This window comes from Corvus brachyrhynchos, unplaced genomic scaffold (genome assembly GCF_000691975.1).
Source record: "Corvus brachyrhynchos isolate BGI_N302 unplaced genomic scaffold, ASM69197v1 scaffold503, whole genome shotgun sequence".
In the NCBI taxonomy this organism is placed as follows: domain Eukaryota; kingdom Metazoa; phylum Chordata; class Aves; order Passeriformes; family Corvidae; genus Corvus; species Corvus brachyrhynchos.
Genome location: NW_008236952.1, coordinates 154,897 through 171,568, shown reverse-complemented (window position 1 = coordinate 171,568; position 16,672 = coordinate 154,897). Strand labels below are relative to the sequence as shown.

Sequence of the window (16,672 nt, the reverse complement as noted above, 5' to 3'; positions counted from 1 at the left end):
CACACTGAGTGTTCCACACATTAAAAGAAGATTTAAAAAAACAAAATGGCAAAAGATGATGTTGAATGCAAAGAGGCAAAATACTCCAGTTGCCATCATGGGTCAATGACTTGTGTAGACTAACACTAAACACTTATGTCTGGAGACCAACTAGCTGTCGACTTGGGAAGTTACCTTTCATAAATGTTCAAGTGAAAAAATATGCTCCACTTCTAAAAGCATGGGCAACCATGCAGATTTCTATGTGGAAACATTTAACCCATGCTATAAAGGAAGAGATGCTTGAATTTCCCTCTTCTGATCCATTCCACCTCACAAATATGAGACATACATTTGTATTGGGTTTGCATGGCCTGGTTTTGGTAGTGGGGGGGCTACAGGAGTGGCTTCTGTGAGAAGCTGCTAGAAGCTTCCAAAACATCCGGCAGAGCCAATCCCTGGCAGCTCCAAAGATGGACGTGCCACTGGCCAAGGCTGGGCCAATTAGAAATGGTGGTAACATATTTAAGAAGAAAGAAAAACAGAAATTGTTGTCCAGTTGTAATTTCAGCCAGAGAAGAGTAGGGTGAGAACATGTGAGAAGAACAACTCTGCAGACACCAAGGTCAGTGAAGAAGGAGGGGGAGGAAGTGCTCCAGGCACTGGAGTTGAAATTCCTCTGCAGCCCATGGTGAAGACCATGGTGAAGCAGGCTGTTCCCCCTGCAGCCCATGGAGGTCCATGGGGATGCAGAGGTCCACCCACAACCCATGGAGGAGCCTCATGTCAGAGCAGGTAGATACCTGAGAGGAGGCTATTACCCCGTGAGAGGCCCATGGAGACAGGGGCTTTGCTCCCATGCTGGAGCAGCCTGTCCTTGAAGGACTGCACCCTGTGGAAGAGTATCCCATGCTGCAGCAGTCTGGGGAGGACTGTTGCCTGTGGGATGGACTCACGTTGCAGCAGTTTGCAGAGAGCTGTTGCTCATGAGATGGACTCACATTGGAGAAGTTCGAGGAGAACTGTCTCCCATGGGAGGGACCCCATGGTGCAGCAAGGGAATGACTCCTCTCCCTGAACAGTGGGACAAGCCACGGGTGATGAACTGACCATAACCCCCATTCCCTGTCTCCTTGCTCTGCTGGGGTAGGAGGTAGAGCTGGAAGGAGGGAGGGGTGTGGGGAAGGTGTTCTTAAGGTTTTATTTTACTTCTCATTATCCTTCTCTGATTTTGTTAGCATAATAAATTCAATTCATATCTCTAAGTTGAGCCTGTTTTGCCCGTGATGGTATTTAATGAGCGATCTCTCCTGGCCCTTATCTCAACCCATGAATCCTTTGTTATATTTTCTCTCCCCTGTCCAGCTGCAGAGGGGAGTGAGAGAGCAGCCTTGGTGGGTGCCTGGTATCCGGTCAGCATCAACCCACTATAACATTCAATCTTCATGTTTGCTTTCTTCTTTCCCCCCCTCAAAACAACATTTAGGTTTAGTTAGTTTTTCACTTGGTTTGTATCAGGAGTGCTTTGTATACTGAAGTATCACTGGCGTGAATGGAAAAAGTAACCAACCTTCTTTATAAGAATTTTTGAGAAGTTTCGAGGAACACAGACAGACATGGAATAGAAAGTGTCTGCATCTTCTGTCACTGCAGTTCAAGATAGCAGTCCACATTTCTTAAGAGTGTCAAATATATTAAAAATATTAAAAATGCATAAGTAAATAATATAAAAAAGCTGAACTCCCATCTGCCTTAAAAGTGATGCCAAGAGAGCTATGGGGAACAGCCCTGATTATGCTGATGTCTCCTGTGATTTTACCAGATAGAAACAGACAACTCATACTGGTCTGTTTGAGAAGTAACTTCTTTGGCTGAGATGGCAGCTTCATGCCAGAGATGGCTGGAGCTCCCCATGATCAACTAAAGATTTGGATTTTTCCGTGCCTTGCTTGTTTTTCCAGTTGAGAAAGGAAATTTCCAGAAAAGCAGTTCTCAGTTATGATTTGTTTCTGGGGAAAGCCCAAATACTTCATCAAGAGGAATGGCATGCTGCTATCACATTCACTGAAGCATTCAGTGCACTGTGCAAAGCTACTGACAGATGTCTATTCTAGCCTTTCAATGTGGTCTCAGTAGTTTAGTTTAAGGAGGAAAACTCCCCACAGTCTCTGAGAAACACTTTAAGGTAGTGACTGAAATTGAATACAAGGACTCAAGTGTACTTTATAAAATTGATCTTTTAAAAATTCTAATTCTAAAAATTCTAATTCAAAAATTCTAATTGTAAACAGCAAGTATGCAAAGTTGCTTTCCATATTTCATAGATTCCTTCCCTAACACCCACTATTAGATACTCTTGGAGGCAAAAAAACCCAAACAGGCTAAGCAGACCTTTGGCCTGACTTAAAAGTAGCTATGTTTTGTTCTTATGCATGCCCTCCCATTTAGGCCTTTTGAACATGGGACTATTTTCTCCTCATTTAGCTTTCTAGAGTGTGCTAATTTTGGCTGGGATAGAGTTAATTTTCTTCCCAGTGGCTGGTATGGGGCTGTGTTTTGGATTTGTGCTGAACACAGGGTTGATAATATAGAGATGTTTTTGTTATTGCTGAGCAGGGCTTACAGTGCCAAGGCCTTTGCTGTTTTTCGTATTGCCACACTGGGGAGGGGGCTGGGGGTGCATGGGAAGTTAGGAGGAGACACAGCCAGGACAGGTGATCCAAACTGACCAAAGGGATATTTCAGACCATATGACATCATGCTCAGTATATAAAGTGGGCTGAAGCAGCTAAGCAGCAGATGATCTGAAGACTGCTGGTGAGATGCCTCTTTGCTCATTTCCTTGCCACTAGCATCATACACAGACAACCACATCAGTAAAAGAACACACACGTGCTAAAGCTGTTGTTCAATACAAAACCACACTTCCCAATAGTGGAATTCTAGAAGGATTTGTAACATAGAATGCTGGTTTATAGTTGTATATAAACACTAATTGTACATTTATAAGTTATAATGTAGTTAGTACAGACATCAATTGCTTTTACAGATGACAGAACCAAAGTAATTTCTCCTTAAACAGAACAATGCTTCTTTTTAAAAAAAAGGCTAGGTCTTGACTACCAAGCTTTTTCCCGTTTTTCAAACTGCTACTCATGTTCTTCCTAGATGATTTGTGAATACATACCGCATGGCTCTCAGTGCACTTTTGTATGCCAATTCAGCATCATGAGGTAGGAGACAGGTGAAAAGATACTTGGCAAATGTGTGCATTGGAACACTGTCTCGATGGATGACTTCACCTAAACCACTATATGGTCCAGCTGTGGGAAAGAAAAAGAGAATATCAGTCTTTACAGACTGTTAAAACTTAACGTCTGGACCTTTAGAACCCATTCATCACACCTTGAGTTAGAGTTGGTTTTCAGAGACAGCTTGCTGTACAAAAGGTAAAGTTACATTGATTCGTTCGTGAAATATATTACAAGTATATTAAATGCCATCTATTCTTTGAGACAACAAGACACACTGTAAATTGTATAGTACTAAGCACACTACCAATGCACATACAAATGACAGAATGGTCCCAGGGCTCTATGGGGCTCATTCAGCAAATATATGGTATGCAAAAGTAGAAGGTGATAATCCTAGCTTTGCCTCTGTGTAGTTATGCACATGAATTCCTCTGTTGGTGCATAATTGCTTTATCATAAAACCACAAAAAAAAAAAAGTGGCTATGGTAGAAAACCAGGTATCTTTAACTGAAGTTACATGACTAATCAGTACAGCAGTACAGCAGCACCTGATCCTTATTAATGTCTCACCTGACATTAGGCATTTAAATAACCCTTTGGTCTAGACTTGGTCTCCAGAAAAGACTAGGTCAGATCTTGAATCAAAGCTGCTTTTGTTAGTCTATTATAACCACACAAAAATTACATGTGTTGTGGGGAAACTATTCCCATTGTTGGGGCAATAGATTTTGCTCACAGTGCAGTACTTCATAACAGCAGTGTTAAGACTGACAACAGAAACGACAATTTAAAAAAAATACATGAAACTGCCTGCTGAGTTCTGAATATTCATAGTGCATAAGAATTCCATTTTTGCATTTTTCCTGCAACCTTAAGACTGTTATTCCTATTAATAGGAACATTGTGTCAAGCAGTTTTTTACTTCAGCGGCTAGAGGCTCAGGTGTTAAACACTGCAAGATAGAGAATAAGAATCTTACATTAAGTATTTGTTCCGATTTGGTCAAATTTAGAGATATATCCTCTGAGAGAAGGCACAACCACCCCTCCCTCCCCCCACCAGCTTCGGGAAAAATAAATTTTCCTCAAAGGAAAGTGAAAGAGATAAAAACTATTTATTTAACAAACACACAGGAAAAGGAAAATAATGCTAAATAATAAAATTCTTTGCTGTGAAGAAAAAAACCTGGGAAAGTGTTAGAGTCCTCCCTTTGGTCTCCTCAGAGCTGGGGCTTGGCCCAGGGCCAGGCCCTCTGTGCTCGGTGGGAGGTCTTCCCGATGTGTTCTGATATTGAAGCAGTCCACAGAAAAAGGGAAAAAAATCCAAAATTCCAAGGAAGGAAAAAAAGTTCAACTCTCAGTCTCTCTCTGGAGAAAAAGAAACTGAAAACGTTGGCCAAGGGCCAGGGCCTCTGTGCTCGGTGGGAGGTCTTCCCGATGTGTTCTGATATTGAAGCAGTCCACAGAAAAAGGGAAAAAAATCCAAAATTCCAAGGAAGGAAAAAAAGTTCAACTCTCAGTCTCTCTCTGGAGAAAAAGAAACTGAAAAACTGGCTGAAAGCTGGCTGGAAAAAAAAAGAGTCGCTATCTCTGTGTGACCTTGAACAAGCTGCAAACTGCTTTGAAAAAGTTTTGCTCAGTTTTTCCTTCCTCCTCTCAGGCTAAGTTTAAAAGCATAGAAAGGCACAAGAATTAATTTCTGGGCATAGGGCAGCGATATGGGATACACATCATAAAGTCACCCCAAGACAGTATTATTGGACAATTATTGCACAAATAGCAGCTGGCAGTCCTAGAAGTTACCACTTCCTCTTCTACTAGAGATTCCAACCCACCACACTTGGATGGATGAATGACTGTGTGAGCACACTTCTTCATTGCAGTCACATGTGTCGTAGTTTCCAGCAGTGGTTCAAACTAACATGACTGACCCTTCACTGAAGCAGATGAAGAGTACTCACAAAATGTATTCAACCACTTCTGCTGCATGGGATGATGAACTCCATGAAAGAGAGATGGTAACAACTTGGACCAGCACAGCTGTTTCAGCAATGTTTTTGACTGGTGCCTTAGTACAAAATGCAAAGATAAAAATCACTAGGCATGAAAAAAAATCTGAGCTCCATAGGTGGGCATTTCTGAAGGCTGGGGCTGATCACAGTGGAAACATCAATGAAGATTAAGTAGGTGACAGTGTGTCTCAGTTATTTAAAGTTGAAAGCCGTTCAAAACTAGCTGGCATTGCTTGTATGAAAGAAGCCATTTTGTGTGTTTGCCAGTTGGTGGTCCATTCAGAAACTCAGTTAGAAGACAAAGAATAAATGACAAAGCATTTATATGAAAATATATTCTGTCATTAACTTAGCAGTCAAGCAAAAAAATAGAACAGTTCTTGCAACAGTCTTATGTTCTGCTTTCCCATGCATTCAAACGGTAGCTACACACAGCATGCATTAATCTGCATTAACAGCATAGAAATCAGCCTAATGCTGGATTAAACTTTCTTTATTATATCTACAGAACTTCAACTATAAACCACAACTGATATGATTAGAATCTTAAATCACTGCACAGTTTTTCCTCCATGTGATCTGGTAGTTTCTGCCTAACCTGGAGTAAACTGAAGTTATTGCAGAAAAGCCAGATTTCTCAGCACACAGTAATGCATGACCATTGTTGCATGATGCTCACCACAGTAATTTTGTAGGTAGCTATTTTAGCAGGTTGCCTGCTATGATCACTTGTTTACTACTCTAAGAAAACAAAAAGTATATCACTGATCAAAGTTGTAAACTAGAAGTATCAGAGAATACTTGAGAGAAATCCTGCCATTTCCTCATACAGCATCCTGACCAGTAAACAGATGCAGAAAATTGATTTTATAATCCATAGGATCCCTCTATGGTGGTGAATAGCTGGATCCAGCAAGAAGCTGTTCTTGTCCAAAGGCCATAAAGCAGATACTCTCTTTATGGTGCAGCTTCTCTACAGTTTCAAATTGCACCACCAGTAGCTACCAAAGTCTTTAAGGATCCAGGCAATAATAGTGACTCAAAGCTGAGAACCTTAAACAACATACTGCATCATCTCTTCCATTAAAGAAATAGTTTTAAAAGACAAATGTCTTACAGAAAGAAAGCAAAACCTGACTGCTGTGTAACAATCTTCACAATTTACCTAGAGCAGTATCAAACTCCCCACCATCCCTTGAGAAAGTGCTCAAAACTTGGACCATGCCTTTAGATAACTAGTTCCTTTAAAGTTTTTCCTCCAGTTAAAAACCCCCAAAAACTAGAATATCAATCTTAGAACCCACAAGACTACTCTTTGAAAATAAGGCTTAAGTGTTATATGTCAAGCCTTTTTAAAAGCTAAGGCAAAACCATGCACTTTTTGGTACAGATTTTATTGCAATACACAACTGCAATTCCCAAACACAAGTTATTTGTTTTAATCAAAATTTAGTCACAAGACCAGGCCGTAAGCCTTAATATTTGTCCATATATTTAAATTTTCAAGTATGATACAAACTTCAGAGGCAGCTCATATTCCTAATTGCGACAAAGAAAATGTTATATTTCTGTCCCAGCAAATTTAAGTGAATTTTCTGAGCTCTTCACTGGGGAATAGAGGTAAAAATCTTCAAACATTTACAAAGCTGCCAGTCCTTTTTCAGGATACAAATGACATTTAGAAATTTACTACCCAAGAACTGTTGATGATAACTGATGTCTATATTATTCAATTGTGAGCCTGGGTTATATAATTAGGATACTGGACAAATCTAAAGAAGAAAATGCAATAAAATTTAAAAATAAAGGCTTATAGGTTAGTAGATACCTTATCTCTACAGTCATGTGATATCTGAAGTATGTTTGATTTTCATAAGAGATTGGATAAAATTTTGCTGGAGTTCTACATCAAAAAACATCTTAAGTATATAAGGCAGTTTATACTGTAATACCAATTCCGTGGGCTTGTGTAAGTGAAGACAGTTTTAAAAAGCAGTTAGCATCTACACTGAGATACCTTCTAATAGGAAGACTGCTTGTTTTCGAAAAATCTTCACCAGAGTATCATCCAATTCAATTTCCTGTAGCTTAGAAATGAGCTGCTCCTCATTTCGACAAACCTTCTCTTGTGCATACAAGCCATCTGGCATTATTCGTTGCTGTCCCAGCCCTATCAATGCTACTTCCACAGCCAGCGTTAAATAAGATTCCCCTTCTTCTAAAAACTTGTGTGCAGGCAGGTGCTGGTACTCCAGAGATTTGCATTGCCCCATGTTCTCTGTAAAGGGCGACACAAAGAACAACACATCAGGAAATCATTAAAATCCATAATCTGCCTATAATGCCACATTTTCAAATGCTTCCTCTGTCAGTATTCATTTTTAAAAAATATTTAAATTATGAGTGCAATCTCAATATCCAATTATCCAATATAAACTACCTGATCCAATTCCACATCACAGAAATACACAAAACAATTAGGTTTTAAAAAATCCACTCTAGTAAAAATAAAAGTTTTCATTTTAAACTGCATGATTTGGAGAAAGGCAGTTTCTCCAGCTTTGTGTTAATAAGGCCAACATTGGATGATCTATTTCAATTTTTTTCCCCACCCATTTCTGTATCTCCTTAAAGCTTTAATGCTGTATAAGTGGAAAGGGAAGGTGCTTATACACCTGCATAGATTTCGGTTGAAGCTATTAGGATTATGCAAATACAGTAGGCCTGGGAACTCCGCAATTTTAAAGCATTCTGTTTGCTAAAGCTCTCTTCACGCTTTTTTATTTGTTAGTTGCATTTATGATAAGCACGCATAATGTTTCTGACTTTTATTAACACTAGAAATGCTACTTTCAGTAAAGATTACTTGTAAATTCCACACAGACCAAGCCATAAATTGCTTTAAAGAGTACTACTGATTTATTTGGCACTTCACCAATACACCATATGACAAAATGCTATATCAACCTCTAACAGTTTATGGTCTAGTTTGGGAACAAAAAGTTGCAATGTACAGATGTAAGGAGATGGACAGCTGCAGCAAATGAGATGGCAAAATGCATTTAGTAGATTGTATATATGCGTGTTGGGGGAATTTATGTTTCAACACACTACCTTTATTTCATGGGGTTGTTTTGGGGTTTTTTTCTAATTGCAAAGAATCTGATTTCTTTTAATTAAAGCTCTTCCAGAACTGGTGGATATGGGATTAGAAGTTTATTAAAGAAAATCTAATTGAATAAAATTAGTTTTGAGGAAAAACCCCAAGGAGATTTGGGATGTACATATCTATAGGTAGAGGAATGAATCAAGTTTCTGACCACACAGAAGGTGATAAGAAACTACCACAGAGATGGAAAGAGACTGAGAATAAGGAATAAATCAGTTAAGCTCCTGAGAAGCAAATACTGAAGTTAGAATGGGCATATCCATCCTGTCCGAAATCATGTATCAATACTACAATGCTATTTTCCAATTCATAACCTTTATAAACCATGTACTTTATAGACCATGTATGTTATAAATTTTAAGTGTTTTGTCATCACTTTGAAGTATTATGTACACTTGTAGCTAGGAAGTCAAATAATATCCTGGACCAGGTAGGAGGATCGGAGGTGGTGATCCTTCCCCTCTTCTCAGCACTGGTGAGCCCACACTTGGAGTGCCATGTTCAGTACTGGGCTCCCCATGGACCTACTGGAGCAGATTCAGTGAGGGGCCACAAAGATGATTAAAGGACTGGAGCATCTCCCATATGAGATACTGAGACAGCTGTGATTGTTTAGCCGGGAAAAGAAAAGGCTCAGGGGGATCTTACCAAAATATATAAATATCTAATGGGAGAATGTAAAGGAAACAGAGCCAGACTCTTCTCAGTGGTATCCTGTGACAGGACAAGAGGCAATGGGCACAAACTGAAATACAGGAAATTCCATCTGAGTATAAGAAAACACTTTTTTACTGTGAGGATGGTCAAACACTGTAAGAGGTTGCCCAGAAAGGTTGTATGGTGTTCATTCTTGGGACTATTCAAAACTCAACTGGACACAGTCCTGGGCAACTTGCTCTAGGTGACCCTGTTCTGATCAGAGTAGGTGGACTAGATGATCTCCAGAGAAGCCTTCCAACCTCAACAATTCTCTGATTTCCTGTGATTTCTCCAAAAGAGGATAGAGCAATGTATGTAAAGAGGGTTGCTGCTATAAACTCTTAATCAGTTTTATTTCAAGTGTAAAATACTGAATTGCCTTCAAGAATGAGTAACTGGTAATTTTTGAAGGCTTCATATAACAGTTTTACTTTAAACATTTTCTCTCCCTTGTGTTTTCTTAGGGAATGCAAATGTGAGTTCTTATACTGTAAAGACACTGGCTTTGAAGTTAATCAGGAAAGGTAAGATAGAAAAATGTCTCTGGTTACTGAAGACTTAGAGAAGATTGCTCCCTTTGCATGGCCTTACCCGTGAAGTCTGAGAATCCATGGAAGCTCTCATCATCCACCCTGCAGGCTTCAATCAGGCTACTGAAGAGGGTGCCAATTGGATCCAAAGGATGTCCTACCCAACCTTCAAGATTTGTTATTGAGGTTACTCCTATTTGGAGAAGTTCTGTGACAGAAAAGATGAAGGGAGGAGGGAGGGAATTTTAATATAGAAGTAAAACTGAATAAAATGCTCTTCTGCTTAGAAGGAAAAAATAGTGTGAATTCATTGCCCTTTGTAAATATGTTAAAAGAGGAAAAAAAGAAAATGGACAAAGGCCAAACATTTTGAGCACTAACAAAGTACATTATGGGTCAAAAATTTCAATTGCAGTATCTTTTGAAATCTCTAACTTGATACCTGTAACTTCTGAAATGTCTGCTGAAAAATTATTACAAAGACTTTTTTTGGTAAAATATTCACCACTGTTTCCTCACTCAAAAAATGCAGTACCATTTTCACATTTTAAGTGAAGCTGATGGCACTGAAATAAAATATTCTGAAATGTTCAGTTTTAATAAATAAAATATGAACTTATTGCATCTAAATATTTATTGAAGCAATAAACTCACAATGACAGTTCCTAATAAAAAAAAAGAAGAAAAAAAGTATAATGTGTTTAAATGAGGTATAAAAGAAAAAAATTGTCCTTTAAGTGCATTTTTTGTCATTCTAAAGTTTCAGTCAACAAATACCTTCATGGATACTTTGTTTGTAGCCCTCATCAATCAATCAATCAATCAATCAGTTACAACATGAAAAAATTGTTTAGCACAATGAATTGAAGGAAGTGTTGCTGCGGTAAAAGATGCTAGAGGTGACTCAAATCCCTTTTTTAACTAAGAATCTTACGGCAGTAGTTCCCCTTCAACTCCCCAGCTTTTTCTCCTAGATGCATACACAACTAAACTATGAGAGATAAGGTGCATTATGGGTGACCATTTAAAAATTGTATACAAGCCATTACAGATGCTCTGTTTCTCTGCTTATTACACACTAACTTGTACCTTTCTCTGCTCTGTCTTGTTCACAAAGTGCCATCTTTCTGAGTAATCATAAGTATTATCACAAAGCTTTAAAAGCTTGCTTCTTGCCTTTAAATGTGTGGAGCTACAAAATGAAACAGCCACACTGTTGAACTCAGTGTTCAGGACAGTGGCTTTTTTTAAAGAATCAACTGATATGTAATATGAAAAACAAAGTAGTAAATATTTGTCTTACTAACAAATAGCATGTGCTAAAAACAACAGTCAGAAGAACATAATATTACCAAAAAGGATTAATATCAATGACCTTACTGACTCACTTATATTCCATTTCATCTATTATGTCTACTTATGAGCTTCACTTGTGTCATGCCAAACAAAGGCTTCAGTCCTCCATTCATATAGAGATTTAACTTTAAATCATGCAACTAGTTCCACGAATGTCAGATCAGTCACATGAATGAAAGCTAAGTAGAAGCATGTGGTGGTTGCTGAACTGAAACTGTAGCTGCAGAATTATTCTGCTTATAGAGAAGACCAGCATATTTTTCACTATTAAAACAAACTTTTTTAAGCTTCAAACATAAGAGTGAAAAAACCCCAAACAAAGCAGTGAGTAACAACACAGAAATTACAAACTTCATGTTAAGGAAAGATATATTACATAATAAAAAGACTAGGAAAAATTCTCCTAAGTAATAATGCAAAGTGCTTTTAAGTTTTGTTGAAATCTAGGATCCACAATAGTGCTCAAAATTTCTTCCTTGGGTATTGTGAAATGAAGGCACATAGGAACTGACAAATAATTTTTTTTTCCAGTCAGATATCTACCTTGTCTTCAATTTCTAAATTAACATTTCTGTGAAAACACCTGCACATACAGTTAAAAAATTTACACATTTGACTTCACACTGGTATTTTTGCCTACAATGCATGAGGATACACATAGTTAAAAGTAGCAACAAAAATCTAAAATAAAATTTGAATTAAAGGTGTTCTTGTAGTAGCTGAGAATGTTATTCAAAATTTTCCACATGCATTCTTTAACCACAAAGTTACCCCTTTCTTCTCCCACTACCTCTCCAAACCTATGACAAAGTTCAGTGAAGGATTATTTTTGGAAGAATGTTCCTTCCAAAAATAGGGGTAGTGTTTAGAGGAACACCACAGAACATTTTATAAAGCCAGTGTTTCAAAAATTTGATTTCCAGTGATGTGAATCCTCTAAAGTTTAAGCATCATCAGAGACTTTTGGAAGAAACTGCCAAATTTGATAAATTTCTGTAGTGCAGACTTTACCTTGTCAACTTTAGGCTTCCACCTCAGAAATATATAGGCCTGCTAAATTACATGTCAGAGGAAAAAAATTATTTTAAATACCTGACATTTCAAATGCAAATCTCTGTTTAAAAGCCTATAAATTACACAGGATGAATATTTACACTGTGTAACCAAAACCTCTGATTGGAATAAAGGCCACATCATGTTAGATGTATTGCAGAAGGCAGGACAGGGCCCTTGCCCTGCAGAGCTCACAACCCAGCTTAAAAAAAACCTCCAACATCCAGAATATGACATTTCCACTATGATTGTTTGGACTGAAGAGTTAGTCACCTCTTTTGCTTTAGTTTCAAAAGCAGTTTTCTCATGCAAAGTTCCAGTCTGGTGTTATTGTCACCTTGTCATGTCCTTTGCCCTTCTCTCTTCCCCGCATTTACCTTTCTTCTGAGCCTGGAACATTTCCAGCTGTTTCTGCTGCTGCCTTCTTAGTGTGTTAACAATAGCTATTGCTAGCCTCAGTGCTTCTTGTGGGTATCCATGAGATCGTAACGCATCCACCCTCGCACAGGCTGTAGGAACATGTTCTAAAATGGAGACAATAATTGAGGAATAGCAATGCTTCCATGTCTGCAATAGCCTGTTTTTCTAGATTACTCAAAAGGACTTTTTTGTTTCCTTTGATTTGTTTTTAAAACTTTTCAAGAGAGAGTTAAAGGACTATTTCTGAGCCAACATTTCAAGGGAGCCTCTGTTCTTTTTGCCAGGCTTTTCATTCAGCTCCCTCCCTCCCCCCCAAAAAGAAAAAAAATAATGCCATAGAAAATGAACAAAGCAGCAAGTCATGGAAACATCTTTACGGTTTAGCCACTTACCATGCCAGAGGGGCCACCCTCGAGAGTCAAAGAGTGAGTTTTCAGTGTGTTCATGGTAACAGTAGTTGGTGTATAGGTCACTGCTGATAATGTGCTGTAAGTGGCTGTCCTGCCAGTGCAGTTCGCATGCTTCTATGGCTCGAGTGAACACTGTCCGATGTGGCCTGTTTGATGAATCTGTCATTTTCAGAAATTCGGAAAGCTGCATCAGCTTTTATTCATTCATATGTGAATCAGTCATCCACACTATTCTTTTCTTCTGCCTATTCACCAACCTCTAACTGATGGCAGTCTACCTTGACCCACTCTGCAAGGAGCAGACCACAGATGACATTTCACATCCTGTTACCCAACAGCTCAGGCAAAGTGTGTGCCATTCACTTTGCATTCAGAAAGATCTACAAAGCATCATGGCTAATGCTAAATAGGACATTGCAAAGGGAACAGCTAGATATGAAGGACATTAAACATCACATACAGAATTCCCCTAAAAACAGACTAGAAAGTATATGGCACACAGCTACTCAAGCATCCCCAGCTTCTCTCCTTCTCAGACCCAGAGCCGCTAGGATGAGTGACAGATAAACATCACATAAAATATTTTTAGTTGTTCTCTTTGAGAAGTGACATTAACTTTGAGCACTTGTATAAATTTTTGCCATAAACATATACAAATACTGCAAAGAAAGCAAGGTACTGAGGCCATGGGACTGACAATCCTTTACTGCACATCTTCCTATGGCGAAAGTGCTCTGTCAGCATGGCACTGTGTCTATGAATGTCAAAATGTCATGTCAGAATTGCTACTAGCATGCCCAGGTTGGTCTGAACATCACGAGATCCAGAAAGCCAAACACCTCTGTAGGAAGTTACATGTTGCATGAACTTCTGTGCCCAGCTAGCTGCAAGATTTAAACATGAACCAAGTCTATTTCCTTCAGAGGTAAACTTCCAAGAGAAACAAGGAAAAACCCATCTAAGTCTAACTCTACCACCTTTCACAAGCATTTCATTTTAACTTCTATTAAATATGTATCAAAATATTGAGAAGTTTGATGATTATGAGGGGGTTTTTTCCCAGGTAAATAACCTGCATTTTCCTCAGTTTTTAGCAAAGTAGCAATCTTTGCTTGAAGATGACTAGAGAAGGCTTCTGTCAGGTTTGATAATCACATTTTAGATTAGAAAGCATGATATCGAGTAAGAAGAGACACCTCCTCCAAGAAGGCAGTGTTGCCTCTGCACCCCCCCACACCTGTCAATGAAGACTGTGCAACACAGAGTACATCCCACAAATAGCTGCTTTAGTTTCTCACATAGTTTAATGGAGTCACAACAGATCTCCCTTTAAGTATCAAAGGCTTTGTAACTGCAAAAAATAAAACCCCCAACACCAGAAGGGATATAAGATTATAGTCAAGCAACGAAACAACAGGCTTTTACATGACACTTCAGGGACATTCAATTTTTATGCAACAAGTATTTAGAAAGACCAAGTGAAAAGTTAGAAGACCTAACTTTCTTTAAAAACATTGCAGCCCCAGCACAAAAGTAAATCCTATTTATCCTTTCTGTGAGGACAGTATTAGTGAAAATAAATCTGGCTGGTCAATCCTCAACAAGAAAGTTACTTGTCCCAGGAAAGACTGCTGTATTCTGCTGCAAGGCTCAATTATATAAGATAGAGGCTATATTATGTGTTGCAGTCAGTGCATATATTTAGGCTCACCTTGGTTAGCATTTGCGCCCTGAGGCAAAGCATTGGTTAAATTGGGCAGCTCGTTTCCATGGTTTCCATCTTCCCAGGGACAAACATCCACACCATTCCATTTTTTCAGCTGTTTAAGCCAACTGACCTTCTGCTCCAACTTGCAGTGGGGATTTAAGACTATACACATCCATAGAGCACCTGATTTTAAAGAAAATTGCTAAATTAGGTTTTTTAATAAAAATGCAGCAGCCAATGGCTATTTGCAAACTTTTATTCTGTAACACTTTTCCTCCCCTCTAAGGCTACACTGCTTGTTTCCCAACTATGCCTGACACCAGGCAGACTGAATTCCTGATGCAGAATCTTGGAGCTGGTGTGGCCCATCCAAAGCAGTTTAAAGACTGTATCAAGCCAATCTTCTCAATTAAAAGGCATTAAACAGGTCTTTTTTGTTAGGAAATCCATAGTTCATAATGTATGGCCCATCAGACAAAAGTAAACAAAAATTCACATAAAGTTACAGTAGGAAATTAACCAAGTTATTCTTCTAATTTTTGTACGAAAACTATGTATCTTCCAGCTTCACATTACAGGAACCAAATAAGTGCATTAGTAAGACATGAATTTTCTAAACATATACTTCCACACCTGAAACCCAGCAGAAGTAGAGATCCAGTAGATTTGTGCAGTCTAGATATTTTTGCTGCTTCTACTTCAGCTATTTGGTTACACTAGAAAATGTCATACATTTTTTGTTTACAGAGCTCAAAGGGAAAGCTAATTTGCACTGACATTTCACATGTACCATCACTTTAGAACCTGCTTCCTGATACTATAGAGCAGGGCAGGCATAAATAGATCAGGGTCTTTAGCAACAATTTTCAAATGGAAAGATTTTTCCCTAAATCAGCTGTTTCTTCATCAGGGTGAACTTTGACACAAGCATGAAGACATCTGAAAGTACTGTTCATTTGCTCATTAAGAACATGCCTGGTACACTACAAGAGATTTCACAGAATCACAGAATATTCTGAATTGGAAGGGACTCACTAGGATCATCAAAGTTCAACTCGTGGCCCTGCACAGGATGGCCTCAAGAATAAAATTAAAAGAATACGTTTAAATTATGTAATCTTCAGGACAGGCTGAAAAAAGAAGAATAAAAATGCAGCCGATTCTTCCAAGAAACTAGAATTCTCACATTTAAGCATTCTTTTGCCAACTAAGAATGTAAAATGGATACCCAAACCACAGGTCATCACATTACATTCATTCCTAAATTAACTCAGTATGTTGTTATGCCACAGCACAGGAGCCAGTGGAAAAACAGAGCTTCATCCTTAAGGGTTCAAGTCCGCTTACTATTCAGACTGACATGGAATGAGGAAGCAATATCAAAGAAATTTTGAAACCACAACAAAATATGATACAGTATAGTGCAGAACACCAGAGAGCCACTACTCTAATGCACATTATTACTACACAATAGTTACATACAGTAGAACATGCAGCTTGTTGGTTTTTTGTTTGCATTTTTTGGGAGATTTTGTCTTTGTGTTTTTTTGGTTCAGTTTTGGGTTTTGGTTTTTTTAAGTGCCATGGGAGTGAAAAAAGCAAATACTGTTTTAAAAAACTTCTTTTAAAATCAAATCATATGATTTAGACACACTGTTCAACACACTTCACTCCCCAGAGTCAAATTATAGAATAGAATCATAGAATGGTTTGGGGTGCAAGGGACCTTTAAAGGTCATCTAGTCCAACCCCCTTGCAATGAGCAGGGACACCTTCAAACTAGATCAGGTTTTTCAGAGCCCCGTCCAACCTTACCTTGAATATTTCCAGGGATGGGGCATCCACCACCTCTCTGGGCAACCTATGTGTCATAGGTTAGCAAGCCTAGTCCCGGAAGGGACGTCCTTGCTAAGGGGTGCTTACAGTTTCCTCTGGGAACTGATAGAACCTATCAGCTGGCCAGTTTGAATATGGACAATTCTCTAAGCCACTTAAAGTTGTGATCACCTCTGTTATCCACATTTAAGAATAGGCAAACTCCCCCTCCAAGCTCTCTCTCGTTTCCGGCGCTGGGACAGGTGG

At 38.7% G+C, this 16,672-nt stretch overlaps 1 protein-coding gene and 1 long non-coding RNA gene across 2 annotated transcripts in view; one reads left to right on the top strand and one right to left on the bottom strand.

The window, feature by feature from the left end:
- LOC103611673 (zinc finger SWIM domain-containing protein 6) overlaps positions 1-16,672 on the bottom strand; it is a 101,255-nt gene that overhangs the window by 11,130 nt on the left and 73,453 nt on the right. Inside the window, exons 5-10 of the mRNA XM_008629221.1 lie at positions 14,594-14,773; positions 12,865-13,041; positions 12,430-12,576; positions 9,705-9,851; positions 7,263-7,523; positions 3,167-3,302 (exon numbers count right to left, since the gene is read on the bottom strand). Coding sequence (XP_008627443.1) covers positions 3,167-3,302; positions 7,263-7,523; positions 9,705-9,851; positions 12,430-12,576; positions 12,865-13,041; positions 14,594-14,773 — 1,048 coding nt within the window. The remainder of the gene's footprint in view (positions 1-3,166; positions 3,303-7,262; positions 7,524-9,704; positions 9,852-12,429; positions 12,577-12,864; positions 13,042-14,593; positions 14,774-16,672) is intronic.
- LOC108445227 lies at positions 4,428-4,707 on the top strand. The gene is made up of 2 exons (XR_001860004.1): positions 4,428-4,502; positions 4,662-4,707. It is a non-coding gene; the product is annotated as an uncharacterized LOC108445227 (long non-coding RNA).